We start from the raw sequence: 15,834 nt of genomic DNA, 5'->3' as shown, positions 1-15,834 counted from the left end.
ATCCATCTTGCAACGACAATTACATTTTTGTGTGGCCAAAAAAAAAGATTGCAAGTAGCAGATAAAGAGTTAAAGACATAATTGTACATATTCCTCCTGGAATGTGAATGAGATCTCCCTGGGCTTTTCATTAAGTGCAAATACTCTTGACCGCAGCAGCATCAATGACAGGGGTTTGACCATGTCTGTATAAGTACCATCGCTGTGAATAACATTTACCGAGATCAGGCAATTATAACTTTGCGGAAAGGCACAGAGAAATAGGTATAAACTAATTGAAAATGTAATAATCACAGAGACTTCTGAACAAGTGACCTCAAGTTCAAGCTCCCTGCGTTTGATATGAAAGAATACATTTCTAATTCAAACAACCCAGTGAAGCTGTGAACTCCGGTGAGCTAATTTGAGTATTTTGAAAACACTGCTGGATGTTTTGACAGCCGAGTGAAACCCAGGAAACACTCCGGCTATTTCTAACATGAAGACAAAACTCTCTGTGAACCAAATTACCCAATTTCCATTCTCATTTGTCACACTGTGGGATTGAGCTGGGCCACAATAGGCCATCACCATAGTAGCACATGGCAGCATATCTGGCTGTGCCCCCCCCATCAGAGCCGGGCCTATTAGACAGGCCTGGTGGAGTCAGAGGAAGGGTTGAGAGGGCAGATGGGACCGGGGTGATGTATTATGCATGGGTAAGAACCGTGCTCTGGAGGGCCAGCTGAGGCCCCGGTCGGAGAGGGACAGACTGACCCAGCCAGACCCATCACACACTCAGCATCCCCCCCCCCGGTCCTCTGAGACCGCGGGCAGCCTGCGCTCTTCCATGACCCCGGGCACAGGTCCAGTACTATTGGCTAATATATGTGGAAGTCAGTCCTTTGTGTTGAAATATTAATTTTCACACAGGATAGGCTTTTAATACGGTACAACTGACTGAGGTATCCGGTCTACACTAGCTCTAGATAGGGGCATTACTACCTTAGCATACGCTGTCATGTAAACAGTATAAGGACCCGTACACATCTAAAAACGTGTGGAAAACACCAGACGTGCCACCTTTTATCCAAGGTGCTTCGGAGGTTGCGCTCCTGTCGTGCCTGCCGTTACTAAGCAACCAAGACCTGCGTGCTGCAATGACGATAATGAAGTTGCGGTAATTGAGCAGTAAAAGCCTCACTGACTCAACTAAACAAAGTCAAAACAAAAGAAATGGACTTCCAGCAAACGATTAACTTCCCTGCCATATTTTCACTGTAGACTGATATTTACTGAAGAAAGGCCATCGTTATGTCAAACCCTGCTTTTTATCAATCCAAAAAGTTGATATAATATGCATGTATGGCATGAACATGTTATAAAACAGTTCACACATCCAGCAGACATGGAGCCACATAAGCTTCGGAAACGAGGTTGATGAGAGACTGAACCAAAACAGTAAAGTTTTACAATTCTACAATTTCATTTAGCAGACGCTTTTGTCCAAAGCGACCTACTGTACATCTGAGAGTTCGTACAACACAAGCAAGGATCTAGATAAGAGGGAAAACCGTCAGTAAAGTGCCAACAACAGCTTTGAGTCCGACCGAACACAGGTGCCATCATCATCATCAACATCAACATCAACAACATCCTTAGTTGCGAGTCGTCAAACCAAAACAATGAGCATAAAGACACTGAAATGCAACATGAAGCTGAGGGTAACTATATAAGGGTAAAATATTGCTTAGTGCAGCCTTCATACAAATTAACATGTTTTCAGAGATTTAAATAATCGCTGTATTCACGTCACTGAGTTCAGAAAAAGAAGTAATTCTACCGGCGAAGCTAAGTTTATACACTTTACAGCCGTACAATATTGATCCACTCAGAATAGCCGGCAACGCCAGCAATATTGATTCGCTCTGCGCTCAATACGTATTACAAAGGGCTCACAATTACTGCCTTTTTGTGAAAATTTCATTACATGAAATATTGATCCGATATGTTTCTATATTCATTATTATTAGCTCTAAGATTTAGAGCAACTTTGTGCCAGTAAGAAAAGACAATCTGCTTTGCTTTTTCTGTAAGAGTGACAGACGTGTCTGCAGCTCTCCTCTGATGATTAGAGCCGAGTGGAGGTCGGAGGGGGTCAGAGAGATCTTATTTATCAGTGTCTCCACTCAGTCACTGTCAAAGTCACCTTTAATGGCCTCCAATCTCCGTCCATGTCCCCCCGTGCTCAAACTCTCCCTTTCTCCCCCCCCGCCCCCCTCCACTGATGACTGACAGCACAGCTAATGTAGTCACAGCCGGGTACGGCACGGGAAGGGGAGTTAGAGAGAGGGTCGGTGGCAAAAGCTCAGCAGCCAATCTCCTCCCAGCTTGACTGCAGGATACACACCAGATGGGCCCTTGGAGGAAAAGAAAGATCCACACGGAGCTGCTCCGCAGTGAGCTGTCTGATGCAGGACAATAGTAGTGGTTTGTTCAAATTGCCATGTTCTAATAATATGTCACGATAAAGTTGAGAAAGGTGAAGGAAGATTTGAGAAGTTTTTCTCAGAGATGTGTGATCAGCCACCGCAGCTTTAAGTCAGCGTGTTTCTCAGCTGGTGTGGTGCGCCCCCCTCCGTCACTGCAGAGCTGCAGGGGATCTGTGAAGGTAACCTTGCACAGCAGCTGGATTCTTGCAATATCACAAGATCACTTGAGAATCACAGGATCACATATCACACGAAAATCAATCTTTTCAGGCTTCAATAATGCGTTTGTGTCCGACAAGCCAGATCACGGACGGATCAGTGTCCGGTGAGGAGCTACTGGCAGCTACGGGCGTGGCCTCGGTGTGTGAGACGACACGGAGAGGCGACTGTTGGTTCTAAACAACAATGTTGGCTCCTGAAGAGGTTAGATGCTGCAATAGCATCAGTTATATCAGAACTTTAGACTATTTCTTAATTGAAAGAAGAGCAAAGAAAAACGATGTTTTCGCCCTCAGTCAGTTTCGCCTTCGTTAGTTTGATTGACAGATGGTTCATCCAATCACACTTCCAATGACGGCTTCTCAGATGGTTCTATGAAACAAACCGTGTGATGGGTGAGATTACTGTCAAGTTGGAAGTAAAACTAAATAAAGTGGCAACAAATTTCATTCGATCACAGTAAGAAACACAACAAAACAATTCATAATCATTTTAGCCAGATTTGACAATCAATAATCTAAATTGTTTAAAACAACTTTCTGTTTTCTGTAGCCTTAACTACAATAATTATTATTCACCTTCATATGCGGGACTACATTCAAATGTTTTATTTTGTTATTAAACAAATCATTTTAAAAAGTGCTAAATGTGTGATTGGGAGCATTTCTATTGCCTCCGCAGGCTCTCAACATGGCGACGGCTGAGCCAGTGGCTCGTAGCTAACGGTGCTAACAGTGAAAACAGCGGCAACACTGCTGACAGAGCTAACGGTGTTATGGTACGTGTCTACAGGGGCGTTTTTTATTGCGAGGGGACACGACGCTTCCCAGCATTGGACGCCTGGTGTGCTGTCCCTAGAAACAAGGCACTCGGCTCCTGATTGGACGAACGCTTTCGCGCCGTTGGCTGCTGCTCCCAGCTTTCAAACCGGAACCAGTATGGAGACTCGTTTGGAAACTTTCTTCTCTTATTTCACGTAAATAGTTCACTGAAATGTGTTTCAGAGAACATTTGAGGCGAGAAATAATCCATGTTGATGAATCTGTCTTTATTTTAGATCAACAACGTTTATTTTAAAAGAGAGTTTTCGGGAGTTTCGAGAAGCGGCGAGTCGCGTCGGACGCCCGTGATTTGCATAAAGTAGACGAGTCCTCAACTTTATGCAAATGAGGAGCGGGCTTCATGACGCCTAGTCCCTCGAATCGCGACGCCACGCTACCAGAATGCATTGCGCGGCTGCTTACATAGACAATGAACGGGGAGCGTGGAAAGCACGGAGGCTGTGGACACGTACCATTAACCTGAGGGGGGAACCGGAGGGCGGGTGCTACAGTTCTGCAACAGTGCCGTCGGTCAGGATGGCGTTATCAGCTGTAACCGCCGTATGAGAGCAGTACAGAGCGGCGGCCGTGAGCTAGCCAGTGGACGCACGCTCACATGCACTAAAAGGCACACGCGGTCGGCCAAGCTATGTCAACAAAGCATAGAGAAGCTTTGATTACAACACACACAGAGAGCTCTGGATAAAGTATAGAGCACCATTCATTTGACAGTTTGTGTGTTTTCTCAAAGTAGTTGGTTATCACTTGGGGAATCTTTTGTCATTTGGCATTAAACAAGATGATGAGAAAATGTCCATGAAAATGTATGAATAAACTTTAAACATATCATGGATACGTGTTATTTATCCAATTACCAAATGTCTGGAGACCACATTTCCCGTTTTGTGACATTTTTCCAGGTTTTCCATGAACACAGAAAACCCCTCAAATTACTGTAATATTTAACTATCTCATATTATGAATGATTTATGTTCCGTCATCACCATCTTTTACATAGTAACGGTTGGACCTGACAAATCTAATATACAGAAACGTTCTATGTTCTTGATATTGACACATCAGCCACTTTACACTGCATGTAGCTCCTCTTTCTGAGGAAACAGAAGAAGGACAACACTCCTCGCTGATAGACACCTGCTTAATGACATTTTCTTTGAGCTATGACTAAAACATAAAAAAGAGCAATGTTCAAAAGAGCGCTGACAGGATGAGACGTAGCTGGACTGTGAGTAAATTAACTAGACGGACGGCTGTGTTGTTGAAAGAAAGATGACTACCTGTCTTTTAGAGGGAGAATGAGAGATAAAGTGATAAAAGGAGCGTTCAATGTCAGTCAGCAGTCACTCAGTCGTCCCTCCGTCTCCTGTCCTGGTGGATTTTCTTAAGCTTTAAGCATTAAAGATGCTTTTTAGCCTTTTTATTCCCTGACGGAGACCTTTAATTTAATGGTTTAGCCACCACAATAAAAGGCCTTTTAATATTTCCTTCCTCATTGTTACTAAGATTTTGGAGTGCCTGGATTGCCTTCCTGTTTATCCTGTTTTTTTTACTCGTTTTCCAAGAGCATCTCCGGCTGAGTACGCAGAGCGACCAGTTATCTCTCTCTCCGTGCCTTTTAGCCTCACAGAGAAATACGAGGGACGGAGAGAATCAAAGAGACAGAAATGTTAAGTAGGTACTTTGTTTGAATCTGTGTGTGGTAACATATAAAAATGGCCTACCAGCAAGCACTTAAAGCCTTGCAACCTTTGTTGTGGATTAGAGTTCCTGACCATTTCTACTCAGCAACATCTGGTACATCGCAGCTCATACAGTACATTTTTCAACACAAATTAATTTGTATTTGCACGAGGGAATACAAATGACACTGAAACAAATTAACACAACAAGCATCTGCGCATTAGATTGCAAACAGCTCAATCACACTCTTGACACCGCCACTTCAGCCGGCTGCATCCTCCCCTCCCCCTAATTGGAGCTCGCAGGAATCCAGCCTCTCATCTCCTCCTCTTCCCTCACAAAGGTTATGTGAAATTATCAGCGAGAACATTAGCGAGACAAGAGGAGAAAACCGAGCGAGACATAGACGTAGGAGAGAGGCTGCCAATGATGTCATGTCCCCATCGTCTCTATTTGACGCAACAATAGTGGTTCAGCAAATTCATTTATTAACGGAAGGTGCCACGCTAGCAGACGTCAATTCTCATAGCTGCTTACTTTGGTGATTGAAGCCCCAGAAAACTCATTTTAAAGACGCCGGGGTCACCTCTGAATAAGAGCACTTACAGGAAGATTCAAGTCAGAGAGAGAAGGGGTGGCAAGACACTTTCTAACATTATGTTGTGTTCAGTGTATCTGTCATTGCACTGAGGGAATTTAAGTGGCAATTGACTCTGATGGAGGAAATGTAACCTTGTTGTTGCACCCCCATTACACAAAGTCAATATTTTCATTTCATCTGAGGCCCTTTGCCAGAGCCGCTCAGAAAATAGCATTCTGTGTCTTCACAAATGATTTGCACTGGTGCAAAATGAAGCATGAAGTCGACTCCTACACCACGAGTCTGCCAGGTATCGGCACAAACCAGGGCTTCCTCTGTTGTGATTTCACAAATTCAAGCGTCCTTTTTGACCTTTGTTCTCCCAGATCACATTATACAGCAATTGATAAGGTGTATTACACGTGTTTTCACTGCACTGGTCAGCATCTAATGATTATTTTCAAATGGATATTCCCTCAATTATTTTTAGATTTAATATAAAAAGCAATTAATCATTTAGTTTATAATATGTCAGAAAATATTTTAAACATAAGTCTTCCCATTACTAGTTTTAACAGAAATCTGAGAAGCTGGAACAAGCAACTGACAAGAGACTGATCAATTATATAAATTGTAGGGATGTGCATTCCAAGCAAAAATACTATTTGAAAATCACTGACTCCTCTGCCTGCTTGCCTTCACTGACACAGCGCGTGTTCTCGCTGTCTCGCTCCACCTCGTCGTGAACGCGCGCTCACTCCACACTGCAGAAGAGTTAGTTTAGCTCTGAGAATATCTAGTGAATGTACAGTGGACGTTTGTGCAGAAATAACTGCTGCAGCTCCTCCAGACCAACAGAGGTTTCCCGTGTCTTGTGAAGTGACGGGGCTCCGCAGCGAGAAACGTTATCGTCTCTGACCGGGTGCCGGTGTCTCCCCTGTTCCCTCTGGCCGCGGTCGGGAGGCTGAAGCAGGAAAAGCCAACACTAGGATCAGCATTGATTCATGGAGAGACCTTCGTCTGGTCAGCTAACATTACTGCCAAGCAGCTGAAATATAGAGTGATATTGTGGTTTTAGCTGACGTGTGTCGCCTCACTGTGTTGAGTGATGCACGTTCAGGTATATGTAGAGCGAGCAAGCGCGAGCAACAGGACGCTGACTTTCGTTGACTTAACAGCCACAGGTGTCGCTGTTAACAAGACATTCTGAAAGTTACAAATAGTCCCTTTAATCAATTGACTAATGTTTTTAGTACTGATTGCAGTACTGTATTCATGCAATCAGATCACTTGGTCATCTGCAGTTCTGTTTTTGGAGTTGAAAGGATCAAGGCCTAGGTTACTTCAGCCTACGCCTTCAACTTCCAGGTGACTTATGAGACCTGTGGAGCTGAATCCCCCAACCTCTATCCAACAACTAATCCTTCAGTGATGAGTCTCTCTTTCTCTAGACACACCTGCCTCTGTGTGAGCCAATGAATGAACTGTTTCTTGTACCTGTGCATCCACGAGGAGGTGCCTCATCAGGGTCATGGACTTCTGCAGCGGCTCCTTGTCAGTAGGAGGAAAGACAGGCTGCTCCGGCTCCACGGGCTTCGGTCCAGTCACCATGAAGCTCGCAATCTGGTCATTCAGACTGTTCAGAGACTGCACCGCTAGAACGAGACACAAAAATAAAAGTCTGTTAACTTACAGAGCATTTGTTCTATTTTCATTCGAACGTAGTGATTGAAATATCAGTCATTAACCCGGTGAATTTAACAAAAGACAATTACAGGTTATTTCCTGGCTCAAAATGAGGAGGACGGTACCATGTAGACCAACTTGGCTGGACCTCGGCCCTCTAGGGGTGGAACATTTTAAAGTTAAATGCATCAATACGGTGCACTTTGATTAAATACATTTAGGCTAGTATTGTACTTAAGTATAGTTTGAGGTACTTGTACTTTACTTGTTATTTTATGTAACTTTACAGTCCACTTCTACTCCCCTACATCTCAGAGGGAAATAGTGTACTTCTAACTTCAATACATTTATTTGACAATATTAGTTACAAGCTACTTTGCAGATTCAGATTCTTGCTACAAAATATAAATCAGCTAATAAACTATAGTATATTATTTAGTAGTATATAATTATTAAGTATATAAAGTATTTACAAATAGCTCCACCTTTACCAGCTGCAACATTAAAGTAATGAACACATTCATGCATCCATCATTATTATCAAATGATATACCGTAATATATATTATTATGAAATGGGACATTTTGCATAATGAGTACTTTTACTTTGGTACTTTAAATAAGCTATATTTTGATGCTAATAGTTTTGTACTTAAGTAACATTTTGAATGCAGAACTTCAGCTACAAATGACAGAAATCCATTAACGTGTTTTCCATGAAGATAACTGTCAAAGTTTAGTCGAGAGCTGTAGGCGGGACAAAATTTGACGGTGACGGCCGCCGCCTCGTGATTCTCCATCCAGGAAAAACCCTGCAATTAAAAAGTACACAATCTATCTTTTTAAATGTCCTCCCTATCAGAGTGCAAGCAGGCTTAAGTGCATCATAAAATGCTTTCAACACCAGAACGCCACTACACACATGCACACACATATTTCTTCTTCCTCTGTGGATGTATTGCCGGCCTCTTTCTGAGCAGGAACAACAGAGATAACCCAGTGGAAGAACACGGTTTCCTACTGTCACACTGTCACTGACTTTCTCCGTCAACGCCCTCTCTGCTCCAGAATGTTCCATGTCGGCCTGAGAGCCATCCTGTTTTTGTTTCCCACTTCTTGCCCTTGTGTGTCCCTGGCAAACCTCTCCTTTCAGGTTTCCTCTCCAGCTACGCTTCCACATTAAAAAATAGCCAGCCCAACTGTATTTCCTCCTTCTCACACACACACACACACACACAGACTTCCTCAACCCTCGTCCATTTACCATTAATCCTCCTTAGTCTTTAAAAGGTCACCACAACTATTTCCGAGGCCACCCACATGGTGGAAATGTTGGATAAATGAAAGAGTGTGAGAAAAAGCAATTTCCATATTTTTGTGCCTTTTTAGCATAAGTATCTTTTGTATTTTTCATGAGCTGCTACACTAACCCCTAATGTCTCATTATCCATCTTTACAGCATTTAAACTTTGCTAAAACCTCCATCTTACAGCTTCGTCAGTTATAAAGGGAGACAGAGGTGCAGTGATCAAGGATTGGCTTTATGTCCGGAGGTCATCTGATACCGACTCTGAACCATTAAATCTTTGTGTTCAGCTGGAATCAGGCACGGGCACATATCATTGCCAAATTAAGAAATCCAACCTGCTAAATCCATATAGATGGTTTTAGGCCAAGAATCTGGATAGGGTCTTTTCGGGATGCAAATGTAAAGCCTCTTTCACACACAAAAGCCCACGCACAAAAAAAAAAAAGAGCGAGAGCATAGATTAATGTGTTACATAACCAAAAAAAAAAATCTTTCACCGTGGCTGACATTTCCAAGCAAACAAGCTTTGAGTAGGAAATTTGACAAGTCGGCAAGCAGAGATAAGAAGGGAACGAGGGGGCTGACTGTGTCCCCTGGCGGCGGTGAGATGTTTGAATACGTGAGTGGGCTGGTTGTCGCCTGAGTTCACAGACACTCTCCAGCCAGTTCACCTCTCTGAACACCGTCTTACACATAATGGATTACAGTAAACTGGTGAGTGTTCTTACACGTTTGTTTTATTTTACATCCAATTGTGGTTGATTTAAAGGCCACATTTTTCTCTTCAGCATATTTTTCTTGAGGTGGAAACAACACACATTAGCATTATGTATGAAGCCTCTTCTCTCCTTCAGTTGAACTCTGGCAGATGTGGTTTCAGCTGCTTCCTCTTAGTGCCCTCTGCTGATCAAATAATGAACATGCAGCCACTTGTGAATAAAAAACACTGTGTAATGTTGATCATTTTCTTGTTCATATCCTGAGAACACAACACTGAATAGGTTTTGGTTTTGCGAGCCAGCACAGCTTTGTATGTGAAATAATTTCAGAATGTAAGTGTGGCTCTGGTTGTGCAAAGTCGAAGCACTGTTGTGTGCTTTGGATCATTTTCTAAAGCGCTCGTTCAGCCGTCTGCACATTAAATAATAATAAGCATGTTAGACTCTTTGTGGTAAATCAAAGTTAGGCTTGGATATTTGTAGAAAAGAAGAACTATAATTACTATATCGACTTATCGTGCAATATATGGACATGTCCTCGATAATTTTTACATTATTGACTTATCATCCAGCAACTACTTAAGTCATTTTTTAAAGTAAAAATGCCAAAAAATTCACCTCTAAAATGTGAATATTTGGGAAGATGTGCTGGACATTTTTCACTGCATTCTCACACTTTATAAACCGAACAATAAATCAAAGAAAATAATCAGAATATAAATCAATAAAGAAAATAATTGTTAATTGACGCCCCACCACTGCAAACTACAGACTCAATAATACACATATAGTAGTTTAAAAAACACCTCTCTGACAGTGTCGATCAAAAGTGAACATTATTATATAATTATTAATGAGCTGCTGTATTCTAATAAAGTGGCTGCACAATAATTAATTTTAGGGGGGATTATTATCTTTGTAAAAGGTAGAATTGATGGCTGAGCTGTTGTATTGGTTTGCATTAGATCTTACAGGTGTACCTAATAAAGTGGCTACTGAGTATACGTCATAAATTGAAATATAACTTACAGTGTGATCATGTTATCTATTAATTTACTGCATGGGAAATCAAAAGGCTTCATTGTTGTATGACAACAAATTGCCACTGTAGAGTAAACATCAATGATAAAAATGTAAATTCATATAGTCATTGATTATGAAAGCTACACTACGCACTGAAATCAATATAGATATTTTGCTGCAGTATGATGGGTCACACACACACACACACACAGTAACCTTTATCCTGTGTATTCAACATCACATATTGATTGTCCATTCGCCAATACTGCGATCATTAAGCCTTTAAAGCAACAACCAAATGGTTTGGAAGCATCACAAATCATCTCACATTGACAAACTACTAACCAGCACACAATCAATGCTTCTCTTAAAAGGTGTTTGTTTGCTCCGTGTGTCTCAACTTCTTCATCTGCAAACTGAAATAGATTTCCCCCTACAGCTTGCCTTCAGCAAAATCTGAGAGTTGGTGAAAGAGAGGCAGATACGGAAGGAGAGAGAAAGCAGTAGTTAGGTTATGATGGATGCAAAGGAAATAGAATTGTCATTCTGGCTCAGCCCTGGCACTTCTCCTGTCTCCTTTCGTCTTTCTGTCTCGCCAGCACAGGCAAATCTCAAAGTGCCTTGCATGTCCTCCTATAGAGCAGGAACAGCACAACAAGTGAGGAGGAGGAGGAGGAGGAGGAGGAGGAGGAGCAGGAGGAGGAGGAGGAGGAGGAGGAGAGGCCACAGTGGCACCCCGTCAGGCCTTTATCTGTTCAAGAGGGAGAGCTCTGGGTGCCGGGGAGAAATAAGATCACTGCCGATGAAAAATGTTTGAAAGAATGTATGCAGCCAACCTAATAGGATAAGGTGCAGCAGTCGGGCTAAAGTCGAGATAAAAGAGGCTTATTTCATGGGAATTGTTCGCAGCGCACATGAAATCTTGGAGAAATGTTGAGAAATATGAGTGATGAGTCAAAAATCCATTTCTGGGGTCTCTGATGTCAGACTTACATTTGCTGCTATGCCAGTGGTTCTCAAACTTTTTCTGTCATTCCCCCTTTTGGAGGAAGAAATATTCCCCCCCACACTTCTACTTAAACTTTATCAAACCTATAGAGCGCTCCAGGGATGACGTATTTCTGTTGGCCAACCAGGAAGTCAGCATCGACCTGGTTCCCGCCACAAAAAGCCAATGGAGTTTTTTCCATTGGGTTTTGGATTATTGCAGAAAATAAGCTCTGTGGCAAACACATTTATACGTTTTGAGAGTAAAAAGCTGACATTAGGGATGCACCGATCCGACTTTTTCAGTCCCAACACAGATAACGATACCTCTACTTTGGGTATCGACCGATAACGAGTACTGATCCGATACCAGTGTTTAATTAATAAGCTGTATGCCTCAATATGTGGAAGTGACTGGGACTCATTCTTTTATGTGTAAGGCAACATCAGGCTGGACTTCCAGACGGTAATTTCCGGGTTTTCGGACTCATTCCTGTAGCACTTTATAGTGTGAAATAAAACTTTTTATTCATCAAACAAAGTGCATGGATCCCTTTTTGATTTTTCATACAGTGTTTTAATTTAAAAAGAACTCACTCTGCCGTTTTCTGCCGTAGAGTCATCTAATAAAAAGAGTTGCTTCATTTGGCCTGTTGCTTTTTCTAAAATCATATTTTCCAGACGGGTTGGCATCGAAATATCCAACAGCCACATAATGGGGAAAAATTCCAGCCAGGGAAATAGTCCTAGGCTTCTCCTTTTGTGTTCATATTGCTGAAACTAATTCCTCTGGTGCTTAACTGGAAGCCTGGCATGTGGTTTAGTGTACTGTGTGCATAATTAAACACAGTGTAAAATGATGCACATCTTAAACATCTGGCAAATGGAACAGATGGGCTATAAGGGCTGTAAAGATACCACTCATAAAAGTCTATATTATATGTATGTGTGAGATCATAAATAGCATCATTAACATCATAATAATAGCTGTTTTAGGCAATGGCTCTTATAGACTTAACAGAAGCAGTTGAAGATATGCTCGTGGAGGGTTTTAAACATTTAAAAAGTTCCTATATTCATGCAGAAAATGTTATTCTAACGCTGCATATGTCAGGATAAATAAAGAGACAAGATGGGTGAACTACAGTCAACACCATGACTCTGAAGCTGCAGCTGACGAGTGGATGCAATTAAGGCAGGAAACAAATATGCAGAGTCAATAATATGAGTTCAAACTGACCCGAGGTGATCTAAGTGGAGCGATTAAACATCAGAAGATGTTATGCAATAGATATCAGTTGAGGGGAATGCAGTAGAGTAAATGATCTGGCATGGTCGTAGTGCTATACAACACTGCCCCCTAATGATAACAATAAAACACCACAGTATTGGACTATTGCTAATCTTTTTAACGCCTGTAAACGGAAGTAGTCTGATGTTGTTTAATTGAATTACACTGTGAAATGAAGGCAAATCGATCCAATCACTGTGGTGGGAAACATCCCCCCAGGCCTCACGTCATAAAAGATGAAGAGAACAATCTTTAAATGAATATCAAGTTTAAGTCAGAGTGGAAAAATATGACCCGATAGGGAATGTGATGTTTTCATGCTTCGCTGTGTCTCATGAGGATACTCTCAGCATTCATCATATCGCCCTAAATGATGTTCTGACTGCTCGACACCTGACGTCTGATCGTGATGGGATGATGTTTGAAGTGTTTGCAGAAGTTCTCTGGAGGGTTTTGAGTGTTGAAGCTGGTGGGAGATATGAAAATACCTTCACTGAAAGCTATGCACAATAGGCATCGGCATACAATATGCATGAATACTGTTGATCTGCAGAGTGGTACATGAATCAAAATGAATGAAGAAAAAGTACAAAATGTTTTAGCAATAAAACAGACCAGTGAGGTTTTTTTTTTCCTGATTTCTGTGCAGGTTTTCCTCCTCCAGAATGAGGATCTAACAATCTTGTGATTTCCGAGCTGCTGTTATAACCTTGACTTGACCACCTGGAAGAAAAGTTACTGTCACCTGGTAAAGAATGTACTATAGTTCATTCTCTGACCCACATAGACACACATGCTCACACTCTGCATTGAACTGAAATCATGATTGATTAATCAATTAGTCTATCTGTCTTATATCAAACTAAAATGTGAAATATCTCCTAGTTCCAGTTTCTCAAGTGTGAGCATTTGCTGCTTTTCTCATAAATAAGATCTTTTGTTTTTTTAATCTAAAGGCCTTTAGAAACCAAAAAATGCAAAAATAATATTTTCTCACTGGGTTAAAGATGTTGTGTATTTTTTAACGGTAGACAAAATTAAATATATACTCAAGGTGTCCTTTCAAACCTTTAAGATATAGAGTCCCTTTCTGAATTTTTACGATTCTCTGCAAGAACCCCTCGAGGGTGCAACCCATAAATGTCCCATTACAGTAGTGAGCAATCCCCCTCCCCTTTATTTATTTATATATATATATATATATATATATATATACATATATATGTATATATGTATATATATATACATATATATGTATATATTTATTTATTTATTTATATATATGTATATATATATAATATACTGTCATTTTTACTTCCTGTTTAAGTTTTGAACAATTTGTTGCTGCATTAAAAGGGTTTACACTTGAATTGTAATTTTTTTTACCAAGTTGCTGGTGTACGATTTATCAATTTAATAATAAATATTAATTCAGTAAATTTATATCTATGTATTTATTACATTTTGTTTTACAAAGTTAAGAAAGCAATGTTTAAGTCAAGCCTCGTGGTGCCTTACACATAAAAGAATGATCCCAGTCACTTCCACACAGCTTATTAATTAAACACTGGCATCGGATCGGTACTCGGTATCGACCGATACCCAAAGCCCAGGTATCGGTATCGCTATCGGTATCAGGACTGAAAAAGTCAGATCGGTGCATCCCTATATTTTTTGGACTAATTGTTTAAGCTGATTGAATAATGAAGTATTTGCAGCCCTATCCTGCATGCATTTTTCAATGCACACAGAAAAAACCCCGCCACAGAACAGAACTCAACACTCGTGAATAAATCACAGGTCACGTGAGCATCGTTAACAGGTTTCCCACCTACAAGTCCCAGCACAAGATTTACATGCTGACGATAAAGAGGCGAGAGACGGTGCAAAGTGAGGAACACACACACCATTCGTTCGGCGGGAGCTGAACCCCAGAGGTTGTGTAGCTGTGAAGCAGCGAGCAGCGAGCAGAACTCTCATCTCTGCAGAGCTCATTAAACTCCACTAATCGTATCTGTTACCGCGGTAATGGGCGAAATAAAGGGAGAGAAGCACAAATGGGATGTGGTTTCCTGGAGGTGGTTAGCTGTGCACTTAAAATGGATTGTGTGTGTGTGTGTATATGTGGGTGTATTTATGTGCATCTGTGTGTTTGCCCGTGATAGAACAAATCCAACGCTGGCTCACCATATCTGTCTATTTCTCCCTCCAGCAGAGAATGCATCCCCCTCGATTTTTCCCTTCTGTTCCTGCTGAGCTTTACATGACTGAAGCGCTCTTCTTCTCTCTGCCCTCATTCTTGGCGTTTTTCTGCTGCAGTTGTAACAACATCCTCAATTGTTGAATGGATTACAGAGCAGCTTGAGCTCGTACTCTATTCCAGCAAGAGAGAGAGAGAATCGAAATCTGATGTCTGGGCACAAAGGGACAGCAGCTGCAACATAATTGGACTAATGTTGTTTGTACATTAAAACTTCATCTTCTAATAACGTAGTCTCATAAACACTGTCGGGCTCATAAACAAATTCAGGGCTCTTGAGTTAAAAGGAAAAAGCCTCATGTCTCAATGCTTTGTTGTCTTTGGTCAATTTTGGTTTTGGTCGCAGCCAACACAAAGCTCTGCACAAACAGGAAGGATTCAATACAACCCCCTGCCGCCAAAGTCTAGATGAGATTACTGTTATGTCGACTCAAAACTGTCTGGCTTTTATATGCCTTGAGAACATTTGTGGAGTCTTTTCATAGACGCTGGGTGGTCTGAGAGTGAGCTGTTCACAGCGCTTCTCTGAACTATAAAAACTGTCTTTGTAGATACTGTCAAAGTCTGGATCTAGGCCAAGTATCTGGAGGATGAGGAATCTTCGCCTGTGTTTGCTGTAAAAACAGACTGTTTATTATATCTGCACGACTATGATGATTAAGACGTGGATCCCAGGAAAAACACCTCCAAGTGAAGTTCAAAGTTGAACTTCTGAAGACTCCACAAACATCTCACATCCACGAGGCAGGATTTTTTATTTATTTTTTT

General features: G+C 41.4%; 1 protein-coding gene across 11 annotated transcripts in view; it reads right to left on the bottom strand.

Annotated features, from left to right (window-relative positions):
* Positions 1–15,834, bottom strand: part of kazna (kazrin, periplakin interacting protein a) — a 238,267-nt gene that overhangs the window by 201,861 nt on the left and 20,572 nt on the right. For 10 of the 11 annotated variants that reach the window (XR_012594806.1, XR_012594805.1, XM_074642575.1 and 7 more), the window contains exon 3: positions 7,290–7,447. Coding sequence is in view for 9 of the 11 variants with exons in the window: in XM_074642575.1 (XP_074498676.1) it covers positions 7,290–7,447 (158 nt within the window). In the remaining 2 variants the exon portion in view is untranslated. Of the gene's footprint in view, positions 1–7,289; positions 7,448–14,993; positions 15,046–15,834 lie in introns of those variants that run through there. The other variant, XM_074642566.1, reaches the window with a different exon arrangement.

Source organism: Sebastes fasciatus, chromosome 8 (assembly GCF_043250625.1).
Source record: "Sebastes fasciatus isolate fSebFas1 chromosome 8, fSebFas1.pri, whole genome shotgun sequence".
Classification (NCBI taxonomy): Eukaryota; Metazoa; Chordata; class Actinopteri; order Perciformes; family Sebastidae; genus Sebastes; species Sebastes fasciatus.
The sequence above is the reverse complement of the archived record's forward strand: the minus strand, read 5'-3'. Positions and strand labels throughout refer to the sequence as shown.